Below are 9,904 nucleotides of genomic sequence, written 5' to 3'. Positions count from 1 at the left end.
TTACATTTTAACTTTGATAAATAACAGGAAGAAACTACCTAAACTTGTCAGACAAAAAACGTACGGTAATAAACTCAAACTAGTCTTGTCTTGAAGGAAACATATTTTTGCAGTGAAAACAAATTCATCAAAAAACATGAGCAAGAAACAGCGGACTCTTCTCAAGATCCTCTTAGCTCTCTTCGCTCTAAACTCCATCTCGCTCTACTTTTACTTCGCCTCCAGCCACCACAACCACCACCGGCCCCTGTATGACCACCGCCGCGACACGACGGCTGAGGGTTTCCCCGGAATAATCCCACACCGTGGACCTCACTTGTCAAAGCCCTGGCCGATCATCCCATCGTATCTCCCCTGGTCCTTGACCTCGAACGTAGCTCCAAAGTCATGCGAAGCTTATTTCGGAAATGGGTTTACGAAGGTAGCCGATGTTGTGTCCCCAAAGGCCGCCGTGAGATCCGGGTCGAGCTGGTTCAGGTGCCATTACTCCGAACCTTGAGGAGCTCGATTTGTGAAGGTGGGAAGATAAGGATGGATCCCGAGAAGATTAAGATGTCGCGAGGAGGTGAAAAGCTGGAGCATGTTATTGGGAGAACTGAAGAAGAAGAATTGCCGGAGTTTGAAGACGGAGCTTTCGAGGTTGAAGTTGAAGGAGGAAGATCAAGGTTAAAGAGAAAGAAGCTTGTTGGGGATGGATTTTTGGACCAGTTCTTGCCTGTTGGGAATATCTTGAAACATACCATGAGGGAATTGGTGAGGTCTATTGTTGTTGTGGTTGAAAGTGATTTCACTTGCCAAGAGGTTAGAAATAGATTATATTCCCCAAATTTCCTTTTTAATTTCCAAAGTTTTCGATGTCGGTTGATCGATCTTGATGCTTGATGAAAATTGCTATTTCTGGCTGTTAATGGAAGTTTCGGAAGTAGATTAATGCTTATGCAGATATGGGTTATAATTTAATGCATGTCTGTATGTCAAAACATATGTTTAGGCTATTATGTTTGTGTCACTAGCTTGTTTTAGCTTGATTTGTTACTTTTATTGGTCTAGTGTCCGGGGAATTTTGGATAGGCAGCACCTGCAGCAGCATTTTAATGCCGGTCGATCATACGGATTACGGTTCTTATGAAATGAATTTTGCACCTCTGGCTTGAAATCAGTTGGGTAGAAAGTGGAATATTGATCTAATTTGGAAGTAGACTAGTTGATTTGTTTGTTTTCTTTCCTTCTGGTTCATTTAGCTTGTGATTGTGAACTTAATTGTTGTTATGTAAACTGGTCATGTTCATCATTCGTTTCGACTTGATGATTGTTATGTCCTTTTTCTTTTACTTTGGATTCTAATATGGGAAGATTTGATTGCAGTGGGTAGAGGAGCCTACACTTCTGATAACAAGATTCGAGTATGCAAACCTTTTCCACACCGTGACAGATTGGTACAGTGCGTTTGTTTCCTCTAGGGTTACTGGCTTGCCGAACCGGCCGCATTTGGTCTTTGTGGACGGTCATTGTGAGGTATACATGTTCAGTATTCCGTAACCCAGTTTCTATTAATGTGACATCTCTTCACTTCAGAATATTATCGTTCTTCCGTTACCATGTGATCTGTTCATGTGGAACTGTCATCCCATCTGGTCCGAATGGAATGAAGGGAGAGTGTTTGTATATGAATGCTCAGTTATCGAATAATGAACCACGAATCGAACGTTATTACCTATTTAAACCTATCCTTCATGCAAATACCTAACTGTAACTCATACACTTTGTTGAATAGTCTGTTTGCTATGGTTGAAAATTTCTATTGCATAATAGTTGTTGCCCTGCTTTGATACTCCCTGTAGAGATCTTCCTTTTAAGTAGGTGTAATGTGTCATCTTCGACCCTCGTTTTCGCTTTGCCTGCAACGAGAAGTTGCTCTTGCGGATAATTCGAACACATGTTGCATAACTGTTTGTCTATTTAAAGCTTATTATCCTACAATAGCTGATTCATTTTCCCCATTCTTGGCTGAATATTTCCAGACACAATTAGAAGAAACATGGAAAGCATTGTTTTCAAGCCTTAGATACGCGAAAAACTTTAGTGGTCCGGTCTGTTTCCGCCAGGCTATTTTATCACCGTTGGGATATGAGACTGCGTTATTTAAAGGGCTTAGCGAAGACATAGATTGTCAAGGAGCTTCTGCACAAGAACTATGGCAAAGCCCCGATGACAGAAAAACTGCTCGATTATCTGAGTTCGGAGAAATGATCAGAGATGCTTTTGGATTTCCTGTAAACAGACATCATTCCGATAAGGCAGCCTCGGGTGATTATAACGTTCTCTTTGTCCGTCGAGAAGATTATTTAGCCCATCCACGCCATCGAGGTAAAGTTGAGTCAAGACTTAGCAATGAACAAGAAGTGTTCGATGCATTACAGAGCTGGGCATCTAATCGTCAGGAATGTAAAGTAAACCTCATCAACGGGTTGTTTGCTCACATGTCCATGAAAGAACAGGTTCGAGCCATTCAGGATGCTTCGGTTATCGTCGGTGCTCACGGTGCTGGTCTAACACACATAGTTTCAGCAACACCAAACACCGTGATTCTCGAAATCATTAGCAGCTTTTTTAGACGGCCACATTTTCAATTGATCGCACAATGGAAAGGATTGGAGTATCAGGCCATTAACCTTGACGGATCGTATGCGAATCCAGGGGTTGTTATCGATCGGCTTAACAAGATAATGAGGAGTCTTGGGTGCTAAGAAAATTCTCTCTTTTCTTTTTTCCAGATTTCGGTTTCCGGCACTTACTGAACAAACATAGAAGAGATTATCTATAGTCTTTGCAGGTGGTTGAATTCATAGCTGACCGAAAAGGACTGTGATAGAAAGGGAGATGCTGAAATCATTCGGCTTGGTGACGGAAATTCATTCGGAGACGGAAAAATTTTCCGGTCTGCGACACTGTCTTTCAATGTGACCTTGTGGGTCTGATTTCAATAATTTTCAGTTTGAATTTTAGTTTACGTATCATTCTGATTCTTGAATACAATCGTGAATTCCTTCAACTTCCATAAAATATCGATAGTCATTCACAATAAGATCGATATTAAATCGTTCCAATTTTACTGCTTTCTTTTCTTTAGACTTATTTTTTATAGAACTCACTTAATTAACGAAAAATAAACTAAAACTTCATCGTTCTAATACTATGATCTTTTTTAACAATCGTTCAATGAAACTAGTTTCGAGCTATATTAAGACAGTTCACTACTTGACATTGGAAATATGAGTTTAACCACTAATACAATGCTCTGAAAAAGGTTAAAACAGAGAGAAAAGAACATTGGATCTGAAATATGGAATCTCTTCCAAGCTCGTACCTTTAAAACCCAACCGTCAAAAGTCATGATAAATGCAGGCTGAAGATCAAGTTAAAATCTGATCTAATGGCTGACGGTGGAAAATAACAGATAAAAAATGATAATGAAGAACAACAGATAAGGAAAGTAAAGGGTCTTGCAGATTACTCTCTTCTTCCTCCAACCCTTCTTCTTGCCGCCTCTTGTGCATAGAATCACGAGAAATACCTATCGGGAAAATGTAATTGAACTCATTAACCAAGAAAATTACATGATTTAGAAGATATTAATGAAGACTGATAATTAGTGGACTTCGAGAAATACCTATTTTGGCTGAGAGAAAGCTCAAACCTTTCCGTACAGTTTTATGTGTTGAAGCAAATCTATAAATAAAATAAAGATAGGCTTTCGGAGGAAGCAATCGGCCGCAGTTTGAGTTTTTTTTATTTAAATAATTCATTCATTAGATACCAATAGCGTCAAGAAATATATTGTTGTTAATATAATCAGGTTCATCGAAATAAAATTATAAGAGATTGGTGCGTGACAATGCCCATTACACCACCGAGTGTGCAATTCGATTCGCCCTTCGGTTAGTGTATTGGACTTTGAGGTTGGGGTGACCTACAATTATAATTCGAGTCACATTTGAATACAAAGATTAAAGGCCAACGCCTCGACTGATTCAGGAGTTAGAGGTGGGGGGTCGACTTTTCGCGCCATACCTCCTATGACCATCCCGTGTAATCCCGAGCCGCTATTTTCGCTGCTGCCTCCCATGTTGATGCCGGTAAGTTCCATCAACATTAATTTTAATAGTTCCTTCAAGGTGTCACCACTAGTTCGTCTTTGGAGAATCACACGCGATAGTTTGAGTTTGATATACACATGAACCCTATTTTTTCATATTTATTTTTAGGGATACTGGTGGTGGATTCAGAAATATTTTTCAGGGTGAGCACACATACGTTAACAACATAAAATTTTTAAATAGAATGGGTATAAATAAGATTTTAGGGTGGGCATCATCCGTAAAATAAGTAACTAATCTAAGAAAACTCAGATTTCAGAGTGAGCAAGAAAAAATTTAGGGTGGACACCGTCAGTAAAATAAATAATCGAATAAAATTTTGATTTCAGGGTGGGCACCAAGCTGTGGCTCCGCCACTGGGGGTAAACTACGTATTTAGATATTCACGTACTTCTTCTAGTTTAATTTTGATCACTCAATTATTTTCTTAGATCTTACATTAGGGGTGTACAAATCTGGGTACCCGAAACATCCGGGTCGGTGATATATCGGCCCGTGTGACGACCTGGATATTGCGGGTACCCGATTTTTTCATTTTCAATTTATTAATTTAAAAAATATACACAAATTTAAATGTTCGAAACTTCGAATTACATACTTCAACATCCGAACATAAAATTTAAAAGTTTGAAATACAAAATCTAATAATCCATAATATAAATAGTTCATTATATATATATATATATATATATATATATATATATATATAATAAAACAAATAAAAACTAACCGGATACTCGGGTAACTGGGTACCCGGAAAAACTTAATTTTGTGACCCGGGCCCGACCCGGGAAATGTCAGGCCAGGTACCCGACCCGACCGAGTAATTTTTTTATAAAATTACCTGATTTTTTTAAGTTCGTGTCGACAGATCAGGTCAATCGGGTCGGGTATTTTTGCACATCCCTATCTGACATTACATTTTAGCTTTGTTTTGGTTATTCAAGGTTAAAAATTAACGATGACACTAACATGTTACCATAATATAATATCATGTCATAATCATTGAACAATTTGATACGTTCGCAGTTCTATTTATTTTTAATGATGGATGACCAAAATAAAACTAAAATGTAACATTAGGTATAATGTTGTAAAAAAAACTGAGTGATCAAAATAGAACTGTGAGAATAAATGAGTGACTAAATACATAGTTTACACTTCACGTTGTTGTCCCATTTGGTTTGGGTTTATGTTAAGAGTAGTTAGGTAAATTTAAGTATAACTAATGTAGACCAAGTGATTGGATTTGAGATGTTGATCTTTTTGAAATTTCAGAACATTTTGTCTTTTTTCGGATCGGAAACAGCTAAAGCTCCCATCTTTGCTCGACAACGGCAACCAGGGTTGCACAGAAGTCGGATTTTAATTCGATTTGGATCGGTTTTATTCGATTCGGTTTTTTTCAATAGAAAAAAAATTGATTTATAAAATAATCGGTTCGATTTTTAACCGGTTTGGAGGGCCGGCTATCCTAACCGGTGTAACCGGTTTCGGTTTTAAAAAAACTGTTTTTTTTAAAAAATCGATTTTAATATTATTAAAATTACATCGTCATCAATTGCAACAAAGTTTACGATAATTGAAATACTTAAATACTTCCAAGTTTGATAAATTCAAATACTTAAAAACTTCAAATTCGATAATTGAAACAAAATTTACGATAATTGAAATAAAGTTTAAAAATAAACTCCCAACCTATTTATACATGTTTAGGGTGGTAAAATGATAATTTTTTAAAGAAAAAAACTGTCAAAAACGGTCACAAAACTTCCCCTCAACGGCTATATTAACGGCTAATTTTTTTAAACTCAGACCAATTTTTTTTCCGGATAAAAACCGGTTTTTTAACCGGTATTTTTTCAAACCGATTTTTTATCCGGTAAAAAAATCGGTCTAGATTTTTTTTCCAAACCGGTTAAAATAACCGGTTTAAAAAAATCCAATCCGGTTAAAAAAAAACCGATTTTTCCCAAATCCGATTTAGGATATTTTTTTCGTAAAATCGGATATTCAGAGTTTTTGTGCACCCTAATGGCAACAAGTAAATCAAATTGGGATAAATTTATTCTCTCTCCAAAAATCCCTTGCGACTTGCAAATGTTTAGATAACAATTTGATTCTCCCTTTCCCCTTGTTATAATTCATAACCCACTTTCTTGAATCTACCAGTATCTGCAAAAATCTAGTCTTGGATACATTTAGCTAGTATTCGAGCTGTATCGTGAAAATCTACATATGACAGACAATTAACAATGATCAATGGCTCCCCTCCCATCAGTTGCCTGTAGGAGACTTGCCTTTATTCAGTTTTACTAATGAGTTGTAGAAAGAAGAAAAAGCTCCTTTCAGCTCCTCTGGAATTGGGAGTGAAAGAGGGAGCACTAAAGGACGAGGTCCGTTGTAGCGCCCACTCTTGTTTCCAACGGAAAATGGATGTGCCAGTGCCGGCTGCTGCTTGTTAAGCCCTTCAACGATAAACGAAAATGCCCCAAATGTGAGACAGCTCTGTAGAAGTTCCTGAGGAGCACCTGCGTAATCATTTCAAGAAAAATGCAGGCTCAAACCAGAACCTGTGTTTTACAACAATCAATTGAATCCTGAGATTCTTATACCTGGGAAACTTAGAGCCAATCCAGTGCAACATCCAGCTACACCGGCATTAATAACTGCAGAGGAAGAAAACATTAGCGAATATTAACATACCAACCACAAAGAAGGGGCGGTGTTACTCTGATTTTCACAAGGTATACCATCATCTTTTCCCCGCAACCTCTTCAAAAAGCAAACGACCAAACTGTGTACACCCGACAAAACTGCAAACGTCTATAAAGGGAAAAATATATAAGAGAAGGTAGAGATTTGTTCACTAAAAAGGGGAAGAGCTACAAGTTAATCACTTGAAATCCGAATCACTAGATACTACTCATATACCTTGGCATAAGATCCCGCCTCCACAAAGGATCCTTTAAAGCCTTTCTTTTTAAACAATCCTGAACCTGAAACAAATGCAGAGACGAATGAGAAACAAGACAATCCTATTTGAGAATGCCAAAAAGATTTGCCCAACATTCAAGCTTAAAGAATTCCAAGTCACCATTATAACACCCGCGCTTTGTTGCCTTAATTATTCAATCCATGTTACAATTCGAGATGCTGAAAATTCCATTGTCCAAACACTTTTTGACAACCGCGTCCACTCAATCACTACCCTTATTCCATAATGCACATTATTCTGATATTTTCAGGTTTGAAATCATATACAATATCGCAAAGGATCCATACAACAAAATTCCCTGAACACTAGGCTAAATCTTAACATCAAAGCTAAGACAAAAGAAATAAAGGAACTACGAGATTCAAATAAAAAAATTCCTTCATTACTGAAGCTAAGACAAGACAAAAAGCAATAGAGAGAAAAAGACCATTTCGCAAAAAAAAATATAAAAGAAGAAGGGAAATGATACCGTAGCCGAAGATGGATCCCATGAAAGCACCGGCGGCGGAGTCTCCTGCGAATTGGAAGAGACATAGGGCAGGGGAATTGGAACCGAGAGGACCGGGGATTGTGGCTTTTGAAGAATCAGGATTAGGGTTTGTTTCAATATCTTCAGAAGAAGAGCTTGAAGAATCCACAGTCGCCATTTTTACCCCCGGAAAGAAATGAAAAGGAACAAACCCTCTCTCCCTTTTGTCGCTTTAATATCTCTGCAGTTATCCCCAGATACTTACTTTTGCTTAGCACCATACGGCGTCGTTTAATTCCAGGAATAGAATTCCATGCATGACTATCGAGGGAGTTTCGTTAACGGAATTATATTTGTCATATTTAATTAAAGGAAAATATTATTATTAAGTAATAATTTATTATCAATATTAGTGGTTTTGGATTAAAATATTAGGAATGTCATTACCTCTAATTTCTTAGGTAATGAACAATTTTCATTATTTTAAACGAAAATACCTTTGAAATAATTTTTCTTCATATGAATCCCTCTCAAATTTTATTCTTCGTGTTTTACTCTAAATTATAAATTTAATAATAATAATAATAATAATATTATAAAAAGAGTTTAATTTAATGAAATATTAATAAATTTGAGTAGTTAAAATTATTTTATATTTTTAATATTTAATATATTAATTATTTTATAATTTTATGAGATGAAATATTATTATCATGAAGATTTAGATATTTAAAATAATATTTAATTTTGAGTTATTAAAAAATAGATCTTACACATTAAAAAATAATATATTTGTTTACTCGAGATCATAATATTATTTTTCTTGTTCTATTATATTTTATATAAATGAATATGATACTTATGAAAATTATTTAAAATTATAAGTTTGGTATACTAATTATATTAGTTATATGTTAAATGTATTTTTTTCTTTAAACTTGAATAGTGTAATAATTAAAATATTTTTATAAATTTTCATTCAAATATTTATAATTTAATATTAAAGTTTTATTTGTTAAAAAAATATATATTACAAGGATAATTTTGTAAAATATGCATCCAAGTAATCATATATTTCTCTAATCAAACACTGTAATCTTATATTCCTGCTAAGTAAACCAAACAAGATAATACAATATTCTCAGAGTAATGTTACTTTCCAATAATCTTATTTTCAAATTTAATATTTCATTCCGTGAACCAAACGTACCTTAAACTTCATGACATTGATAAAATTTGGTAAAGTAGACTAGAGAGGTCATTGAAGTATGCTTGAATGGTCATTTTGATAACTAAAGATTTAAAAAGTATGCAATTATCATTAAAATTTATAAAATCTTCACTACAACATTATAATAAGTATAAAAATTGATAATTTAATTGAAAATTTTATAACTTTTGATTAAAATGATAATTTTAATATAATTAAGTAAATTTTAAAATATTGTACCTTAATAAATTTAGGCCGAAATCAATTCTGTAACCCAAGAAGCATTTTGGCGAATATCAAATTCCTTCACTAAATTAAACTTTAAGTTTTATGGGGTTTTTCCCAATAGGCCATGCAACTAAAAAATTATTCCTTTAGGTAATCTCCAAAATTAAATTGGAATCTACGGTAAATGTTATAGTGCAAGGTAAACTCGTCACACTCATATGATGAATTGGCCCAAATAATATTTTTTATTTAAACTCGTCATATCAAAGTGACGAATTTCAATAAAATATAATTTTTTAATTAGATTTTTTCACGTTGGAATAACATGTTTCAATAAAAAAAATTATTGAAAATCGTCATATCCACGTAATGAATTCCAAGTCACTATAGTAAATGTCGTAGTTTCAAAAAAAAATCTGATGTCCTATTGAACTAAATAATTAGCCCGCCTTTATATTGGGTCAATTTTGCTAGTTTTGTGAGCTTAGTAATGGGTCCATGAAACCTGTGCTCACAATCATAAATTAGCCCATTTGAAAACCAACTTGTGAAACATTACTCACTCCATTCTTTTGATCAAAACATAGGGTTCCATGCCAAACTGAAGTAGCCATCAACATCAGCCACAAGTACCCGTCAACAACCAATGTGAACCAACTAAAACACCAATAATTCAACACTATTCATGAAGGGCAAGGGACTATGACTTTCAAACCAGTTTAGTACATTCACGATATCAAGATTAAAAACATTTGATCTTGCATAAGAAATTTCGTGTCTCACGCACCTATTTTTTATCCATTTAAGAGCTATGGATGTGGTAATAAGAAAGGGGCTACGGG

At 35.0% G+C, this 9,904-nt stretch overlaps 2 protein-coding genes across 2 annotated transcripts; one reads left to right on the top strand and one right to left on the bottom strand.

Moving 5' to 3' along the window:
• Window positions 1-111: 111 nt before the first annotated feature.
• On the top strand, window positions 112-2,906 carry LOC120202420 (beta-1,2-xylosyltransferase). The gene is given in 4 exon segments (XM_039202843.1): window positions 112-488; window positions 491-801; window positions 1,366-1,515; window positions 2,022-2,906. Coding segments are annotated over 4 exon segments (1,539 nt in total). The 5' UTR covers window positions 112-136; the 3' UTR covers window positions 2,748-2,906.
• A 3,452-nt stretch (window positions 2,907-6,358) lies between these two features.
• LOC120202419 (chloroplastic import inner membrane translocase subunit TIM22-2-like) lies at window positions 6,359-7,840 on the bottom strand. Its single transcript, XM_039202841.1, has 5 exons — window positions 7,625-7,840; window positions 7,092-7,156; window positions 6,911-6,983; window positions 6,773-6,826; window positions 6,359-6,688 (listed from the first exon to the last, which is right to left on the bottom strand). Exons 1-5 carry the CDS (start codon window positions 7,800-7,802, stop codon window positions 6,435-6,437), a joined length of 624 nt encoding a protein of 207 aa, XP_039058772.1. The 5' UTR covers window positions 7,803-7,840; the 3' UTR covers window positions 6,359-6,434.
• Window positions 7,841-9,904: the final 2,064 nt, after the last annotated feature.

This window comes from Hibiscus syriacus, unplaced genomic scaffold (assembly GCF_006381635.1).
Source record: "Hibiscus syriacus cultivar Baekdansim isolate YM2019G1 unplaced genomic scaffold, ASM638163v2 tig00008706_pilon, whole genome shotgun sequence".
Lineage (NCBI taxonomy): Eukaryota > Viridiplantae > Streptophyta > Magnoliopsida > Malvales > Malvaceae > Hibiscus > Hibiscus syriacus.
The sequence above is the reverse complement of the archived record's forward strand: the minus strand, read 5'-3'. Positions and strand labels throughout refer to the sequence as shown.

What these genes read in the sequence shown, in the direction of transcription:
- LOC120202419 (XM_039202841.1), bottom strand. Translation starts at nt 7,802, where the DNA reads ATGGCGACTGTGGATTCTTCAAGCTCTTCTTCTGAAGATATTGAAACA. An exon ending in GGGATCCATCTTCGGCTACG is followed by an intron (nt 7,157 to 7,624) that starts GTATCATTTCCC and finishes CATTTGTTTCAG; the next exon opens with GTTCAGGATTGTTTAAAAAG. An exon ending in GTTGCGGGGAAAAGATGATG is followed by an intron (nt 6,827 to 6,910) that starts GTATACCTTGTG and finishes CTTCCTCTGCAG; the next exon opens with TTATTAATGCCGGTGTAGCT.